The sequence below is a fragment of the Plectropomus leopardus genome, chromosome 3 (genome assembly GCF_008729295.1).
Source record: "Plectropomus leopardus isolate mb chromosome 3, YSFRI_Pleo_2.0, whole genome shotgun sequence".
In the NCBI taxonomy this organism is placed as follows: domain Eukaryota; kingdom Metazoa; phylum Chordata; class Actinopteri; order Perciformes; family Serranidae; genus Plectropomus; species Plectropomus leopardus.
This window is the reverse complement of record NC_056465.1, coordinates 29,907,447-29,926,213: the sequence shown is the minus strand read 5'-3', so window position 1 is coordinate 29,926,213 and position 18,767 is coordinate 29,907,447. Positions and strand designations below refer to the sequence as shown.

Below are 18,767 nucleotides of genomic sequence, written 5' to 3'. Positions count from 1 at the left end.
TGCTTAAATTAAAGTAATACATGCAAGAGCCGTTATATAAGATCCACTTGACAGTTACAGTGTGCAGATACAGCGAGGAGGTACACGTTATACTGTGAAGCAGGTTATCTGCAGTCAGTGTTTGACTTTATTGAGCGCTGCCTGAACATCTGCAGAAGCTTTTAAGACAGCAGTGCCAAACCTCACTCTGCGTTATCAAGAGGAGAACAGCGACATCTAGAGGCGCAATACGAGAGTTGCACAGCACTGAATTTCTACTGCAGAACTGCTGAAAGATGCAGTTAATTTGTTCCTGCACGTTTTTACAAGGCGGTAGAGGAGCATACAAAACCCCTCACTAGTTCATAGAGCTTCTCTTTTTGAAGCCGTCTTTTCAATTACTTTCCAGGCCTAATTCCTTCTAATTCAAGGATTTAACAGCAATCAAAAATGCACACATGTGAAGGTGGCATTTTCTCAACGCAGGTGGTGTGTGAAATAATGATGCAGCTGCAATACACACATGCATGACAGTGGAGCACAGCCTATAAACTTAAAGTAAAAAAGTAGCAAAAGAACTTCGATTTCTATAACTGTAAAAGATATAAATAAAGCACTTTCTATAATCTATGTCTGTTTATGTCTATTTTCAAAAACTTTTAAGGCCTTGATCCCCCCTTGATCTATCTATCTGTCTATCATAGATAAACAAGATAAACAAGAGTGTGCCGTGGGTCACTGTGCTAACAGAGGGGTTAGTCACAGTTGAAAGTCGTCAGTCTGTCACCAGGTTGGGGGGCGACAGAGGCATCTATAATGCATCAAGTGTGAGTGTCAGGTAAACTTGAGACAAGGACGAAACAATGGAGCCAATAAATACTGGAGAGAGATGAGATGGATGGATAACACAAATACTTTTGATTCACAGGATGCCAAATTAAACATGCCACTATTATTTTTGAGCTATAATACACAGATATCTAATGCATCATGAGTAGGTTTTTGTTTTTTTAGTTATAATATGGATGAAATATTAATACATTGCTTAAAACTGTAATTTGCTAAAATGATAAATGCAATTAAACTAATTGCATTAAAAGACTGTTATGTAATATTTGTTAAAATCAGATCCATGGAGTCATATATTTTTTAAAATCTATTTATTTATTTTATTTATTTTTTTATGGCCTCACTATTGAATATTTTTTTTTAAAAAGTGAGAATGTTTGTTCTCTTTGCTGATACAGATGCCAAATTAAAGGCAGGCCAGTGATACAAAGTCTCTTGTGTTGATATTGTGTCAGTTATTCAATGTGCAAAGAAAAAAATAATCACTGTTGCTACTTAAACATCTGTAATTTGTGTGTTACAATATGACACAAGGAACAAGGTGCATTCTTTAAAACAATTTGTTAAACACATTCACAAAGTTTGCAGCGGAAGCACTGACGTTTAAAGCCGCACACACACACGCGCATTTGAGTCTGTTCATGTTTCCACGGTGACACCATGACGTGCTACCTGCACTCAGCAGTGTGAACATCTGTAGTGTAAATATATGATGAAACACATCATACAGAGGCCATAAAGTGGTAAAAGTTCAAGTCCCTGAGAAGAATCCCTTATTCTTCAAAAGCTTCCACGAAAGCTTAACAGGAGGTTTGTGTTTCCTCCCTGCAGCTCCACGTCTCTGTCAGCCGTGTCCCGTCTCTTCGCTCTGTGAGTCCGAGGTCTCAGCAGGTCGCTCGCTCTCACTCGGCAGGAAGCCCCAAGTCTTCAGCAGAGCAAACCGCTGAGCGGGAGGAGTGGAAAAGTAGTCCTTCTGCTTTTGAGAGTAGATCTGAACTGGATGGATGATGTCTCTGTAGCTCCAATCCTGAGGACGCAAAATTCATCTTCTTAAGTTCAGTTTGTTTAATTTTATTTACTCTTTTTTTTTTAAAGAAAGAAAACATCATTTACAAAGGAATGTGAAGAAAAATTGCCAAAAAACCTCCAGGGATTGAAGATGGCATTCTTCGGTCATCATATTACAGGAAATAATTGCAGTATATGGTAAATTATTTGCATGTATCTGTCAATATTTTTTACCATAATAAATATAATTTATCATACATTCAATTACATAATTAAACTTTAGGAAAATGTATTTGCAATCACAAGCAATCCATTTTTCCCCACAAAATCCAGGCCAAATTGTATTTTAAACAATAGATTTAAGGAGAGGTGAGAAAGAAAAATACTTACTATATAAATAAATTAAATTAAAGCAAGACTTTTATACAGGGTCTCAATGTCAAAAAAGACGAATGACATCATGAAAAATTTGATATTCAACTCATATATTTTTTTATTTTAATTTTTTTTTTGGTAAAATAACTTTTCTTTTACTTGTGCTTTCAAAACCAAAATGAATTTATATACAGCATCATGGAAATCAACTGTATAATGTTATATAATAGTATATTATTCTCATATCAGCACAGACAGAGTGAACCGAAAACTCAGGAGGGACCCACGGGACAACAAAACCTCCACAGACGGGGGTCTCTCATCTGAAGGTCATCTGTCTGAAGGTCTTTGACATGAAACAGTTTGGTCCACTGACTGTGTGTGTCACAGGTGTTATGTCTCACAGTGCAGAGGTCCTGTACCTGCCAGTTAAAGTTGAAAGCCTCCAGCAGCCGAATCCTGTCCTCTCTGGACGGCACGCAGTCCAGAGGATCAGGCTGCACCATCTCAGAGCCCACCATCACATCACCGAACACCAGCAGGGCTCTGATGGCAAACCAGCCCCCGAACCTGGGATGCACACACACTCCGAACATCTTCTGCAGGTAACGGAGGGAGATGCACAAAACAGAAGCAGGAATGAAAACACAAAATATCGACCACAGGTATTGGGGTTTAAAGAAACAGCAACTATTTAGAGTCACTATAAATGAATAGTGTTACCTTTTCAGCCCAAGGTTGGTCTCTGACATCAGACTGTCGGTAGTAAAAAGCTGCTCCGGACACGTGAGCTGCAGTCTGCGCCAAAAATTTTGGCCTCCTGCTGGGCAGCAGCTCGTAGTCGTACCTCACATCCACCTGCTGTCCTGGGAAACACTGCAGGGCACAGAGAGAAAACAAGCTTATTTAGGCGCCACAATCATGAAAATAGTCACAGTTGCAATCTTGTCCCTAACTGGCGTTATGCAACATGGTCAAAATAAGCAACATTTTAACCTGACGAAGATCCAAGCAGAACTGAGACACTGTATCAATTGAACTTTTCTCACATGTGTAACTTCTTACCACCAGAGATTTTGCCATATAATTTTAGGAACCCATATGGGGCCCTGAGAAAAAAATAATCTAATGGCTTCCTGTTGCTGTGAACTCAGTCAGCGCTTTAAACCCACTGAGTTAAGACTACACATGACAATATTTTTCACAGGGACCAATGGCCTTCATGTCCAGTTGTTGTTAGCAATAAAAAAATCTAAAGAAAATGTCATACTGTGCAGCACTCAAGGACAATATTTATATCATATTTGGAAAACAAATTTGCAACTACATTATAAATGACATCCTTTGAACCTGGAGCATGTTGCCCTCTTTTTTCTTCAGATGGTAATTCAGTCTTTTGTGGTGTCTGTCTCTTTAAAGCATCTGTTATACTGGGCTTGCAGGATTTTTAAATCAGTGTACACCCATTTCTTGTTCCCTTGATGTCATTTTAAGCAACTTTTCCCTTTACCCTCCAGAAAAGTTACTTTATAAAAACACAGAATTAGATATTCAGTAACAGAAGACTTTATTCAGAATTGACCACCCATATCCACAACTGATCATACAAACGTGTTTTTGTCTGTCTGCTGCTTTTTTCAGATTTGGGTATGCACTCACACCGCTCACCTGGGAGACAGCAGAGGAGACGCACTGTTTGACACACTGGTCTATGGGATCAGACAGCGTCTGGCAGCCCCTTTCCTTCATGAAGGGCAGGAAGGCTTGTTCAAACATCGCAGGAGTGCTGAGCACCACCACCGCCAGGGTGTCATCAGGGTACGCCAAACGCAGGGAGGGAGACAGCACGGAGTTATACCAACCAACCTGTGGACATGAAGAGGCACACAGGTAAAAACAAAGAGTATTTTCACCACAGGTGATACATTTCTCACTCGTTACAGTTTATATAAAAAGCTGGGGTGGTCCTCCTTAACAAACACAAGGAAGCAGCACTGTGTGTTTTAATTTAAAGGGATCTACTACAAAAACTGCCTTGATAAGATCAACAGTGAGGTTACACCCCAGGAAAGATGTTATGAAGTAGTTGAAAAATCCTATTTTGGTGTAAACAACACCCTGTGGTAACTTTGTGTCCATGGGAAAAGTATTGTGTTTATGATAGTCTCAAAGACCTGAGCGCCAAGTGGGAGAGGGTGACACTGTTTTTATGCTTTTATTGTCATGTATTTATTTATTTTTTTGTAAAGCACTTTGTATATTTATTGTATGAAAGGTGCTCTACAAAAAAGTAATTGTTATTAGTTACCACTGCTCTCTGGTTATATTTAAACATAGTACCTTCAGTGTCAAGTTACTGGACCTATGTAACATTAGCTGTACTTTATACTGAATGTGGAAAAAGTGGGTTCAAGTAATATACAGCATACAGGTGGAATGAGCTCCCAGAAATATGAAGTTACACTGTCATAATCTGGATTTATTTAGAGGCTGTAATTATGTATTAGTAATCACACCAGAAAATAAATTCTTAATTTTCTTCTTTAATTAATTAAAAAAAAAATCGAACTTAACTGTTGGTCTGTCTACACTTAAGCTGTAGGCTATATGTTTTGTTTTGTTTTTTAAATTGTACACGTCTCTTTTAAAAAAGAGATGGGGATTTAACGAAACTATACCTGCATAAATATAATATTTAAAAAAAACATTCAAAGTAATTTAAATTGATTGAATTTTTTTTAAATAAAAATATATTCGGCTGTAACAATAAATAAATAAATAAAATAAGTTCACTGCCATAATAAACGTTATATTTTACAGTCTTTTACAAACTCCCCAGTCCTTGCTAGCAGGTTAACAGCTGGATTATTAATGTAGATTAACTGATTCATTTTTCACACTTTTAAGCCTTTCGTGCTGTCAATGCTCCACATTAGAAAGAAATTAGTGCCACGATACCTTCAGAGGGTAAACTTCAAATCCAACTTTTGATAAATTATCCTCTAACAGTCGTATAACACCTTCCACATTGGTATTGGAAGCCGCCATGATTGCGGATGTCAACACAAAGCTTTGAATTGTGGGATATGGTGTTCTTTGGCTAATCAATGAAATAAATTGAGTTCGGTTCTTGCCTTTTTTTGCAAAGATTTCTTCTGGAACAAATAATAACTACAACACAATATATGATACAATACAAGCCCAGAGAAATTATACCGTGGCATTTAGCGTAGTCTGTGCTGTTAACTACAATACCCAGAAGCCCTCTGCGGCAACATCATACGTAATCACGTTGCCGTTATGGGCTCCTGGATTTAAAAGTGGAGTCGCCAGGTTTTCTGTGAGTAGCCTGACTAGCAAGCTAACAAAAACGTTTTTGTCGCTCCCCTCAATGATTGTTTATTCCGTTTTCAGGGACAGGCTGCGTGTCTTATTCAAAATAAGACTTCTTTCAGCGTCCAGGAAACGGTTGAAAATTACTTTGTCAACCAAGACAGTAACGTAACGACATGAACGCAGAGAGGAAAAAGTCACCGTTAAAGCTGCTGCTAACTGAAGTTAGCTTCGGTCAATAATAAGACGACATTAGCTATTTAGCGTTTGCTTTGCCTCCTTGGCGTTGTGTTGGCGTGTTTGGTCCGTGTTTTGCTGTGTGTTTGGCAGCCAGCATCTACTCTGCTGAAGTGTCCTTGAGCAGGGAGTCCTTGCATCACTTCTAGTTTAAATCTGATCCTGAAAAGGGGAGAGATATTCCCTGGAGTAAGTAGGCTTATTACATTATCAGCTTGCACATTTTAGCACCACGGCTACATTTACCTGTGTAGCAGCTGGTAAGCGTCACTGAAAACGTGCCAATATCCTCTTAGCCTGCTGTAATTCAACTCTTTGAAACCTAAGCAATTTGGCATGATTTAAAAAAAAAACATTGGATGAAGGCAATGATTAACTTAACGATATATGACCCAAAAATAAATAAATACAAATAAAAAAAGGGACAAAATTATCTGAAAAAAGAGAAAAGAAATAATAATCCATAAAAAGGAATTACCTGATTTTTTTTTTTTTTTTTTGCTTTAATTGTACATATGTTATGTATTATATTATATAATTTTAAATATGATAGTACCTATATATATATATATATATATATATATATATATAGTTTTCTGGTCTGGTTTCCCTGATAACCTTTTTAAAAACTAACTACGTTTTACTTTAGTGCTTGTTGTATTCTGTTCATGTTTTCGGAAGAAATGAAACCGATCTGCTCAGGTTTTAAATGATTAAATGCTTTCGAAAAGCTCCTGAATAGAACAATATTGATGTCGATCCAGGTTTCAAAGGGTTAATCTCCTACTCCGTTTCAGTGATCTCTGCTGGGTTGTTCCCTCACTGACCAGCCTCAAAACACGTCTAAAGTTACTGTATCACTATCCCACGGTGGTTTTTGATGTTGCAGGTCACTGTCACGCCACACACAACACTGTCTTGCATGATGTTTTTGCACCAGTGATCAAGAATGAACCGATAGATGCTAATGAGTGATTCATTTGTCAACTTGCTGTCTTTGTAGTTCAGACATGAACTGGGACAATCAGCTGAGCTCTATTCTGTCAGTAGCAGATGGCAGCGTTGCAAAGATGAGGGTGAGTAGATCCAAATTGCTTTCCTCTAATATGTTTAGCTGGGTGGAAATGGCAGAAACTAATATTTTAAGTGTGTTGTTTTATGGTACATTAAGACATATTTTGTTTTGCATAAGTGACATGACTGTACAATATAGAAGGGTATTCACTGTGGTCATGTGATCAGTTGTATTTTATTGGAGCTATCTGTAGATGGCAGTAATGCTCCACTGATTTATCTAGCCCACTGGTTCCCAACTGGTCCAGCCAAGGGGTCCAGATTTCTCCTTAGTCATTAGTTTAAAGGTTTACACATTAGATATGGGGTTCCTACAGTCATTAAAAACCTGGAAAAGTAATGGAACTGGTAAAAACCATTGAAAGTTTTGGAAAAATTATGTAAATTTGCTGTAACATTAAGGTACATTTATTTTCTGTAGCTGACAATATAGCATAGCTTTTAATGTGTCAACCTATGATAACGTTTTGGGTGTTTTTGTTTATTTGTTCATCACAAAATTTCCTTAACTTTTTCCCTGCCTTTCACCTCTCCCTTCATGTATGTTCACTAGGCATGTTAAATCCTTTTTAATCACTTTTGGCTTAGGGGAGGGGCATACAACTTTAAATGGCTGTATTTTGCATTCATTTTACTGCCATTTTTTTAAAGAAAACCGGCCTTCCAAACTCGTGGGCCCAGATTAAAAGTTTGGCGATTTTCTTCTTCTTCTTTTAAATATTTCCCCCCCGCCTTCCGTTTTTTTTCTTTGCATGTATGTATATATGAAAATTTTGTCCATGAAAATGTGTGGGAGCCCTGAAGATTATTTACTACAGATTTATTTCACAAAACGCAAACAACACATTGGCGTAGAACACAAAGAAATAGAACATATTGAAAGAATAAACAGAAATAGGACTTTAAAATAAAAGCTCTGTGCCGCAAATTTACTGTACCTCCATAAAAAGGAATGACCTGATTTTTTCTTTTTGCTTTAATTGTACATATGTTATGTATTATATTATATAATTTTAAATATATAATGATAGTAGCTCAAATGAAAGTGTGTTTTTCACAAATTTGACATGATCACAAGTCAGTTGCGGTCCTTTCAGAATGGTCTTGCAACCCGCTTTTGGTCCACGACTCACTAGTTGGGAACCGCTGATCTAGAATAAACATTTGTGCTGATGGTGACAGTTTGGAAATTACCTGTGGTTTTGAAAGTGTCATTTATTTTTCAACAGGAGAGACTGACCTCACCGGGGAAATTTGCCAAAGGAGGACAAGGTTGGTGAACTACTGCTGATTTGTGAATATGACTAAAAGAAGAAATATGTATTTGTGTTTGCTTCTGTGTAATTTCCACCCTTTCAACCTTGACAGGAAACTGCAGATAATGATAGAAGGAATAGTGGTTTAAACTCGTTTGATTTTGGTTTAAGCTTTTTGCAAGAAACCTCCCACACCTGCCTCTTCCTCTCTAGATTTGTTTCCAGTGAAGGAGAGGATTCATGATTCAGATTTAGGCCCTCCTGCTCTTCCTCCTCGAGGCCTCCCTCTCCGACAGTCCTCCGCAGCTCTCAGTCCGACTGTTCAGTGGGCAGACCTCGCTGCTTTCCAGTCACAACTCCAGATACAGAGCCAGGTGTGTGAATATTTGTTTAACCGAGCCAGGTGCGCAATATCAAATAGTTACCACAAAGTAGTCAAATAATATGTGATGTATTTATAGTCTTATCATGATTTTTCCTAATGTTTTTCAAGGCGATTGAGTCTCTCACTCAGAGACTCCAAGACACGGAAAGGGAGAGACAGTCTCAACAATGTCAAATCCAGACACTAGAAGGTAACTTACTGTACAAAAACTGCTTACCTCAGTTTAAAGTGGGTCATGTTATCCCCCCAGAAATAACACCACACCTGTCTCCTGTTATTCTCCACTACAAGAAAGTATCTCTTACCAGTTTCAATGCTGCTTGATGAGGCTACACCCAAACTAAGTTTACAAAAAGTCAAAGTCTCACAAACAAGTGGATTTGAGAATCAAATTTCAGAAAACACAGAATTCTTTACAGTCCTTTCATTGATGCCTTCATGTTGACTTTTTCTCTATATCTTTATCATCAGATTATCCAAATGTCTTCTTCTCACATTTAACTTTATTAAAACACTCTGTCAAAGTTTCTAACAAAATTTAGACAAAGTGAGACCATACTGCCTCGCTACATACCTCCTTCCCTGGCCCTGTTACTTTTTGTGGTGAAGAAAACAAAATTGCCCTCCTTCTGCCTGATGATCTCAGTCCTCGAAAGACTTTAGGAGACCGCATACACAACTGAAAGGAACAGTTCACCCCAAAATTGAAAAATATATATTTCTTCTCTTATCTGTGGTGCTTTTTGTAAGTCTAGATTGTTTTGGTGATATCAGCTGTAGAGATGTCTGCCTTCTCTTTAATATAGAAGAAGTAGATTTGACTCGCCCTGTCATGCTCAAAGCGCCAAAAACATACATTTGGAAAACTCAAGAGCAATATCGCTGTCTAGACATTATGACCCGGTTACTCAAGATAATCCGCACACTTTGTGTGAGCAGTTTCATGTAGAACTATTTTCCTTCTACAAAACTATACCCACCAATCTTATTGACATGCAGAGGGAAGTGCGTATCTTTTCACAGATGTGAGGCTCATGATCATGACAGCACGAGATGTAAACAATAATGGCGTCCTTCTCGGCTGGGCTGCAACAATAGCTAGCTCAGTGGTGCTAGATAGGCTACCAATAGACGCATGCATCCTTCAGTGATACAGTGATACAGTTGTAACTTCTTGCTCTTTATGTTTGATATCTGTTCATCAGTATCTTTTAAAACACTTTGCATCAACTGTGTTGTGGTTAAAATGCTCCATATACTGTATGTAAATAAATGGCTTGATTAGTAAACCAAAAAAAGCCTTCATAAAAAAGGTTGGCAGACTGTCTCAGTCTCTACTTGGCATCATATGTCTTTTGGGTTGGACTGTGCTTTTCATTTGTTGAAATGGTGCAAATGAGTGTTGCATTATGGCTCAAAACAGGAAAAAACAGGCAAAATGCCTCCTGTTTAGATTACAAAAAATACACTTTGATCAATTTCCACTATGATGATGGCATACTATCAGTTTCATTTATCCTATCTCAGGGGAGAAGACATGGAGTGGATCCAGTATCTGGATTCTCACTGCCACATGAGGCGAGAGAATTTACAGGAAAATGTGGTCTAAATTTCCCAGAAAGACACAGAACTTTAAAGTTTTCTGATATGATCTTGTTTATTCAGAGTCCGCAAATTTGATTATGTTATCATAAATATTTCATACAATTACCACCGAGGTGACGTTTCAAGCTGCATGCTCTTAAATACATATTAAGACAAAAACATATATACAAAACCACTTAACACAATGTGGAGTAAACATGTGATGTGAAAAAAAGAAAGAAAATTAAATTGCAAAACTGCGTACATACACTTATAAATAGATAAATATACATATACTATTTTTTCTTGTATTATCTCTTACCTCTTACATTTATTATGGTAAGATTTCATATTTTGATTCTTCCTTGATGTACTGTGATTTTGTTCTACCTGATTTGTACCTTCTTTGAAAAAAATGAACAATAATATATTGATGTATACAAATGCTGCCTCATCACTGTCCTAAAGTTTAGATCCTGCTAAAGCTCTCTCTCCCCTGCCTTCTCCACTCTCTGCCCACCCCTCTACTGTCTGAAAAAGCAAAGCACACTCATCACGGGAGGATTCATTTATAATGAAAAACATTAATAAATAATTTGGATTTATCCTCGAGGCTGCCAAAGGAGAAAAAAAAATCCTCACAGTGACTCTCTATTCTGTTGCAGAGGAGGTTCACAGGCTGCGTGAGGAGCTGAGGGAGAGGGAGAGAGAGATGGCCGAATCGAGGAGGGGACAAAGTCCGGGAGCGGAGAGACGGATGGAGCAGTGGAGGAGAGAGGTTGGACGTGAGCTGAGCAGTCTGCGGGGACACATCACCAGAGCCACGTCGCTAGGCAACCTGGAGGAGAGGTGCATAAGGGGTGGAGCTGGTGGGGCGTAACTGCAGACTAAAGTGATGATAGGCCGAGCTCGAGACTGAAATAAAAATGTTTACACCTTGTTTTTTTACCTGGAAGGTGACATTTCAGATATGACAGAAAAGACAGTTTTATAACAACTTTTCTTTCTTTTTCCAGTTTCAGCTCCAAGCTTCGCAGAGAGGAGCTGGAACACCTGCGGAGAGAGGTGGACCAACTGAAAGCACAACTAAGTGAGTCACACACATACGTTATGCCCTTGTATTGATTCTGCATGACTGCTAAACCTAACGCTGGCCTCCAAAGTGAAGGCAAGCACGGTCTTGTTCATGACGTCTGCTCTTTCTTTTTCTCTTGACAGGGAGACAGGGGGAGGACGTGTTCCTTCAGCAGGCAGAGGCCAGAGAGACAAGGAGACAGTATGAGCACAGCTGCAAGGTACACACACATTACATTAAAGCAGGTTGTGTTTGCTTCTGCACGTGCCGTTTGTATTCTCTCAGATCCTTAACCTTTCCTTTGTTTGCTTTGTTCAGACGCTGGAGGGGCTGACAGACAGCTACAGAACTCACAGCACTGATCTGGCAAAGACCGTCTCTCAGTACGCACAAACACAACAAGAGGTCCGCCAGATCAGGTACAGGTGTGAGTGTGTGTGCGTTTCAGGTTTTGGCTCACGTTTCTTTGAATTTACTTTAAGGTTCTTTGTGTATTATTTAGGGGAGTATACAGGCAGAAATTGAATATAAGGGGCACCCAGCAGCTCAGTTGGTAGAGCGGGTGCCCCATGTACAGAGGCTATGTTCTCGCTGCAGCGACCGCGGGTTTGATTTCAGCCTCGGCCCTTTGCGGCATGTCATCCCCTCTCTCTCCCCCTTTCATGCTTAAACTGTCCTATTAAATAAAGACAAAAAGCCCAAAAATAATTTAGGGAAAAAAAATTTACAAAGACAGTGAATATAATAAGTATGTTTTCTTTAGAGTGTCATCATCTAAAAATAAGAATTGTCTTATTTTTATTACCTTTAATGAGCAGTTTATATTTACATAGGGAGCATGTCTTTGTCCATGGAGTCATCATGTTTCTACAGTAGCCCTGAACAGTCAAACTTAACACTGGCTGTAGATAAGTCCATTCGCATTTTTTGCCACCGTAGTTTGCAGCCCCTCCATAATGAGAGTCCCGGAAAACTGATTATTTAAAGAGAAAGAGACCTCTGTGGATAATTCAGCTCCCTTGTAAAAACCTCTTGAATCTCTAAATCTTAAGTTTTCAAAGAAAATATGTGAGCACACTTCAGCAGCTGCCTGGTGACACGCCAAAGCCAGACAAAGTAGAAAAAACACTCATTTGTAAGGGGAACCTGCTTTATTTAGTGTTTTTTTACTGGTTTAAATCACCTGGCCCGTTTGTTTTGGAGAGGAAGAGACCTCTGCAGATATTTCAGCTCCTGGTAAAAACCTTCTGAACAATGAACACTAAATGAATTTTAAATGGGAGATATTTCAGCTAGTTGATTTCTACAATCCTCTCCGCTAGATGCCACTAGATTCCCCTAAATCCATCACACTGTTCCCTTAAGTTGCAATTTAATCTCTTTGCAACAGAACAACCGTGTCAGAACTGAAGGAGGAGGTCAGGAGACTTATTCTCCGAGAACATCAGCCAAAACCTTTACTGTCAGCTCACTCATCAGGCAAGTCTCTCTGCTTTTTTACACTCACAATTACACACACACACATACCTTTACAGCATTATAAACTTTTTAATGATGCCTTTTTATTTGATTCAGGGGCATCACCACTCCCACTTCCTGGCAGCCACAGTAGAGGGGTCAAAGCTGAGGACTCTGACTCAGAAGATTTCAGCCCGACCCCGAGCCTGGCTGAGGTCAGCTCAGATGATCTATCATGGCTGGATGACAAAGACCCTGGTGAGGATCAACGCTCTCTGTATAACAAAAAAATAACGCACCCGAGCGTGTTTGTGCACCCACAGGTACTAAAGTACAGCGTGCTGAGTCATCCACACCACGTGTTTCCATCATATCATTTTCATAAGCCTTCTGTCCACCTACATGTGCACTAGCACAAACATGTTCTGACAATTTGGATCACATGCTCAAACCAAGAGGGAATATTAGACAGGGCACCAGATGGACACAGACTGGTGGCAGTTTTAGCAAGATGGCACGTGTAGATTCCCCTCCTTTCCCTCCCCCACACATCTGGCTCAACCTTCACTCTGATTCATCCCAGTAGATCTGACTCAGCACTCATCTGTGTTTGCCATTTCAGCGCATGGGTAGTCGAAGAAATAGTTTGAGATGTTAGGAAATGTTTTCCTCTTGCTGAGAGTCAGATGAGAGGATCGATACCACTCTCATATCTGTGCTGGAGTTCCCTGCCTTGCAATCTCATGGTGACGACGGGTGTCCAGGAAGTCGCTGCTTCTAGCCGGGAAATCATCCTGTGCATGATGCCTGTAAACGTGTGATGTGGTGTCTTTAGATTTAAGTTTTGTGTGAATTAAAAAAAGGAGATAATGTGTTAATTAGTAAGCTTTAGAGGTGCTGATGGGGGGGATTGTCACCCTTACAAGGGGATCTACGCTATTTCTATGGTCTTCTAAGACAGTCCAAAAAATATCATTAAACATGAGCAACTCTCCGAAATCCAAGAACTAAAGTCCAGTTTGTGAAATAATTAAGTATAAAGTCTGGAGCTGCTCAATAGACAGTGATTTGGGAAATATGTTTTGGATGACACTGAGAGCACGCAGGAAAATGTTCAGGGTACATTTTCTGTTTTTTAGGTATAAAAAAAGAAAACTGTTCTAATATTTTAAAATGGACAGTCATTTATTGTGCCATCAAGTATTGTAAGAGCTGCCCCCTTTACATACGCTAATCTAATAGTAGATCCTTATTTAGACCCCTTTTACGATTGCATTACTTAAGCAGCTGATCAATGGTCCAGAATTGGTCACGACTTGTTCTTGTTTTCTGGTGATGGCTTTTGCTAATTCATGGTCCGATCATGAGACTAATTTTGCGAATGTTATTAAATGTGTATCGCTATGGATGCTTGGATCACTGTGGGTTCACAAAATCAGGCTCCAATTCATAATAGATGAGCTCCAGGCTTTATGCCCCATGACATCACAAGTTTGAGACTAACTTCTCTGGTCTCTTGATTTAAGAAAGAGCAGCTCATGTTCACAAATATTGATTTGACCATCCCAGGCCATGAAAATATCATTGGAATTTTTAATTTGGTGGTGCTCCCCTTTACTCCGTATTTCAATCAAACAATTTTGTTGTAGTACCCCAAATACTGGTTCGTAACCCCTAAAGACATGTATCTCAACCCTAGATTAGTTTAGCACTTCGGCAGCAGACAGGATTCTAAAATGTAGGTGGGGTTGCTACCGCAGCGTTATAGCCGCATCACTGCTCCATCCAGCTCTCATATTTCTTCTTCATCAATGATGCAGAGGAGCGTGTGTACTTCACTGATCGTCCACAGAACAGGGTTGCAAACTGACATTTTCAGAGAAAAAAGAACAGGCTGGAATTTTTACAGTCTCTGTCATAATCAGTGAATATTTAAAGATAACAGGAAAGTGCATTGAGTCCTTGTAGAACAAGAGTGATGATTCTCTTGCCCAATCAACAGACTGCAGTGTTTCTAGCTCCACCTTTTAATGCAAGATCATTGTGCTAGTTACCTTAACAAAGGAGTGACAAAAAACAGGACATCATCGCACCACACTGTGCCCAACACAGCTTCACAGCCTCATATAGGTGGCAACACGATAGTAGTGTAGTTCAGTTGTTGCCTAAATTAGCTTTTTACATTTGGTAATTACCCATAGGCTTAAAAAAATCCTAAAAGTGGTGTTCATTTGTGGAGATTATCTTAGTGAACAAAATAACTGTGTATCATAAACCAGGGTTTCCTCAGATCCCTAAAAAGTCTTAAAAGGCATTAGATTCATAAATCTATGAATAAGGTCTGAATTGGTATTAAAATATCTTAAATCAGTCTTTTAAAATCAAATCTTTAAAAATGCAAATACATTGGAAGTAGAATATCAATAATTATTTTAAGATATTGTATTCTGAAATGTCAAAAAGTAAATCACTGACTTTAATGCTAAGCAAAACAGGATAGAGGAACCAACAACACTCACAAACATATATTTACATCCAGTCATATGAAAATTTAACAGGCTTCTTTCAAGGAATGGATATTTAAATGATTACATTTGTCCACTGTTTGTCACATGTTTCAATCTAGAAAGTTTTTTGGGTTTTTTTTTTTTTTAAAAATACCGTTTAACATCTAACTTGTCTAACATCTAAAGTCATGTTTTATGTTAAGGTAAACATTTGGGCAAAATTGTCCCTAACCCAAAGTTATTGATGTCAGTTTTTTCTCCGGCTTTGGTTATTTTAAAATAGTCTTTAATATGATTCTCAGGGGTATAAAAAAAGTCTTACGAAGTCTTAAATCTAACCTTCCGTAAGCTGTAGGAACCCTTAAAGGTCACAGAGCTGATTTTCTGCAATGATCCAAAATCCAATGGAAAAATCCCATAGGCTTCTTGATGAGGGAGCCAGGGTGATGCCAACTTCTGTGTCGGCCCACAGAAAAACGTCAGCCCTGGGGCGCTCTGTTATCTTCTGGCTGTGTCTTCTTATCTCACTCAGGGCAAGAAAATCAATAACAGTATTTCTTATAATGGCAAGCTATTCCTTTAAATACATCACAAAGACGGCTGAGAAAAAGTGTAAAAAGAGACTGGAATGAAATCATTTTTTAAATAAGTGAAAAAAGCAAAGTGAGTAATGTTTAGCATCGCTGTGAGTAATGTTTAGCATCGCTGTGAGTAAGTTTATAGACCCACTGTGCTCCTCTGTGTGCAGAGGAAGCTCTCATTTCCTCTCCAGCAGCCTCTGCTGAGGCCTGTCATTTCTTGGGAAATTTGGTACCTTGTGTATTTGTGTGGGAGCGTGCACACTGCTGCTCACCCCTGAGACTTACAGTAACAGAAGGTTGATGCTCCCGGAAGAGATTACCATCTCTGCCCTAAATGTTTCCCAGAGTGATTTGGGCCCGTGAAGCCGGGCTAATTTGGCAGTTGTGTCCACACATGCACACACTAACACACTCCCACTGGTTTACAGTTGTTATGGGAAAACATTTGAATTTCTTCCAGCCTAATCCCACAAGAGGCACTCATTCACTCACACACAAAGTAAAGTTCCTTCTCTGCTTTTTACCTCCTCCAGCTTTTCATCAGAAACCGCGAGTGCGTCTGAGCGTTCAGTCGAGAAGAAGCAACTTTTCTGGTCCGGGATCAGATCTGGAAGACGACGACGATGATGATGGTAATGATGATCTTCTTGATGAAGATGTGAACCCAGATTTAGGATCTGACCTGAGTCTTAATGACCTCTGACCTTTTTACAAGGTGATAGTTCTTGAATTTGAGGATTCAGCAACATGAAGATGTTTGTTCCACCTTGTCTAGTACACTACCTAAAATGTATGATCACTTTTCTCACATCAGTACAGTTTAGAGTTGCACTCCTCTTCTTAAAACCAAAACTTTTAAAATAGAAAAAGGATAACACAAACAGCCATATGGTGTATTTCCTCTGTGCTCTCAAGGGAATGGAAATGGAGAGGAAACAAAGGATGGCGAGCAGCAGACTTGGCAAGGCAACAGATGCACATGCATATAACAACAAGTAATTAAGTCATCCTATTTGGTGTTGCTTAACATGCCAGCTTAGATATTTGCGATGCAAAGTTCATATGACTGGAGAAACTTTAAGAGAGGGGATTTCTCAAATGCTATTTTATACACTTATTTGTGAGAAAATCCACAGTGTCCTCAAGACAAATCACACAGTGTCAGTCTAACAAGTCAATCCCTCCTTTTTATTTTCAAATTAATTCTCAATTGCTTGTCTAATTATGCTTTAAACTGTTGGGTTTTATGTGACACACCCAGACTCCTGACACCACACTGTCGAAACAAACCACCAAAAGATTCAGCATTGTTTGCCTTCAGTTTAGTTAGTGATATCTGCTGGAGGCTGAGGACTGTGATAGCTGCAAATCCTCTTTAAATAATCCGCAGTAACTGTCTCCACATGCACAGACTGGTTGGATACTGGGAACAAACCGAGGAGACAGGCAGCTGTTTAAGCAAGATCCTTTGTGAGAGCTTCTCTATCAGAAACTGTTTTCATGATGCTGGATAGCTTTGTGCCTGCACTGTAGCATTTTTGTAAGCAGCTTTATTTCTCACTGTGAGCTTCACTGGTTGAACTTTAGCCTCGAAATTTTGAAATCAGACCTTTTTATTTTTGCCACGCCCTCTGCACCCATGTTTCGAGTCACTGATGCTAAATTATGGGTCCTACCAGGGTGAAGGACAGCGGCACTGTGATTGGCCTGTTAAACCACAAGGTTTGGTTTCAGGCAGAAGAGTTAAAAATAGTCATGTGTAGGGTTGTTATGATTAAAGATGGTTGTGGTTAGGTGAAGTTTTGGTGCAGTTTAATTTTTGCCCATTGCTACTGTGGGATTCATAAGAACAGAACTGATCACTGCTTTTGATTTACAAAAGAAAAGCCCATAATATCTTTTGCCTTAAAGGGAAGTTTACCCCAAAAGCAAGAATTTTTTTTCCTCTTTCCTGTAGTGCTGTTTATCAGTCTAGATTGTTTGTTTTTGAGTTGCTGAGTGTTGAAGTTATCGGTCGTATATCGTCTCCAAAATAATGGCACTAGATGGCACTCAGCTTGCAGTGCTTGAAAAACTAAACACGTCTTTTTCGAGCAATCATGATCGATCCAGTTACTCAAAGTAATCCACAGACCTTGTTGTGAGCAGTTTTATGAACTATACCCACCAACAGCATCACTGCTCACCAAGCACCGCAGAACCGATACTTTGGTGCCAATTCAATGCCAAAATCCTGAAAATGTGGCGGTGCTGTTTAATGCTAAAGGAAGGACACCAAACAGGTGACGTTGCAGAGACAGTTCCAACTCGAATTACTGAAAGCAAAAGCACTTATTTCTGGTCTATTGTGTTAATTCTTTCCAATGAAAGTGCTGCATCTTTAACATAATGCTACAAATGCTAGCAGTGTGAGGAGGCGCTGAACGTCTGAAGAGTTGAAAAATGTTCAACTTTAAGTAAAACGCTGCACTAGTTGCATTGGAGCAGGAGTGGGACAAATACCCTCCCACAAAGACCAACAGTCATACAGAAATATGTTGTGCTCTCTCTCTCTCGCTCTCTCTCTCCACCCACAAAATGTCATGAACCCACATAGACCAGTACTTTGCATTTGTGTCAAATTCTCTGGGATTAATGATAACATTTATTTGGAAAGGAGTGTATGTTTGAACACATGGGATTTATTGTGTTGTTTTTTAACGTAGCATCAAATTGTGTATCGATATTTGTGGAATCTCATTGGTAGTCGTATCAAGTACTAAATCTTTGGTAGGCTGACGTGCCTAACTCCCAACAAAACAATCTAACTGATAAATAGTGCTAAAGAGGAGGAAAAAAATATGTATTTTTAATTTTGGGGTGAACTGTTCCCTTAAGTTGGTCACTTTTATTTGCAATATAACAAACAAAGGTAAGTTGTACTTTCATGAAATTGCACTTTGACAAGCTTTGATCACTTGATGTACAGTAATATATCACGTATCAAGATTCACAATAAGTTTTAAAGTTCTGCTGATCATGTATTATGTAAGCTACACTCTTCAGTGGGACAGAGTAATGGATATT

The 18,767-nt window shown here is 39.1% G+C and overlaps 2 protein-coding genes across 2 annotated transcripts; one reads left to right on the top strand and one right to left on the bottom strand.

The window, feature by feature from the left end:
* Window positions 1-1,170: 1,170 nt before the first annotated feature.
* mmachc (metabolism of cobalamin associated C) lies at window positions 1,171-5,259 on the bottom strand. The gene is made up of 5 exons (XM_042484018.1): window positions 5,170-5,259; window positions 3,880-4,077; window positions 2,935-3,087; window positions 2,634-2,810; window positions 1,171-1,855 (listed from the first exon to the last, which is right to left on the bottom strand). Exons 1-5 carry the CDS (start codon window positions 5,257-5,259, stop codon window positions 1,673-1,675), a joined length of 801 nt encoding a protein of 266 aa, XP_042339952.1. The 3' UTR covers window positions 1,171-1,672.
* Window positions 5,260-5,525: 266 nt separating this feature from the next.
* Window positions 5,526-18,123, top strand: LOC121941426 (histone-lysine N-methyltransferase, H3 lysine-79 specific). The gene is made up of 13 exons (XM_042484231.1): window positions 5,526-5,551; window positions 6,785-6,857; window positions 8,085-8,127; window positions 8,325-8,485; window positions 8,605-8,686; window positions 10,746-10,929; window positions 11,097-11,170; window positions 11,299-11,375; window positions 11,474-11,574; window positions 12,546-12,634; window positions 12,731-12,871; window positions 16,235-16,333; window positions 16,617-18,123. Exons 2-13 carry the CDS (start codon window positions 6,792-6,794, stop codon window positions 16,688-16,690), a joined length of 1,191 nt encoding a protein of 396 aa, XP_042340165.1. The 5' UTR covers window positions 5,526-5,551; window positions 6,785-6,791; the 3' UTR covers window positions 16,691-18,123.
* Window positions 18,124-18,767: the final 644 nt, after the last annotated feature.

What these genes read in the sequence shown, in the direction of transcription:
- LOC121941426 (XM_042484231.1), top strand. Translation starts at nt 6,792, where the DNA reads ATGAACTGGGACAATCAGCTGAGCTCTATTCTGTCAGTAGCAGATGGC. An exon ending in CCAACTGAAAGCACAACTAA is followed by an intron (nt 11,171 to 11,298) that starts GTGAGTCACACA and finishes TTCTCTTGACAG; the next exon opens with GGAGACAGGGGGAGGACGTG. An exon ending in AGACGACGACGATGATGATG is followed by an intron (nt 16,334 to 16,616) that starts GTAATGATGATC and finishes TGTGCTCTCAAG; the next exon opens with GGAATGGAAATGGAGAGGAA.
- mmachc (XM_042484018.1), bottom strand. Translation starts at nt 5,259, where the DNA reads ATGGCGGCTTCCAATACCAATGTGGAAGGTGTTATACGACTGTTAGAG. An exon ending in TCTCCTCTGCTGTCTCCCAG is followed by an intron (nt 3,088 to 3,879) that starts GTGAGCGGTGTG and finishes TGTGCCCTGCAG; the next exon opens with TGTTTCCCAGGACAGCAGGT. An exon ending in CTTTCAACTTTAACTGGCAG is followed by an intron (nt 1,856 to 2,633) that starts GTACAGGACCTC and finishes TTGCGTCCTCAG; the next exon opens with GATTGGAGCTACAGAGACAT.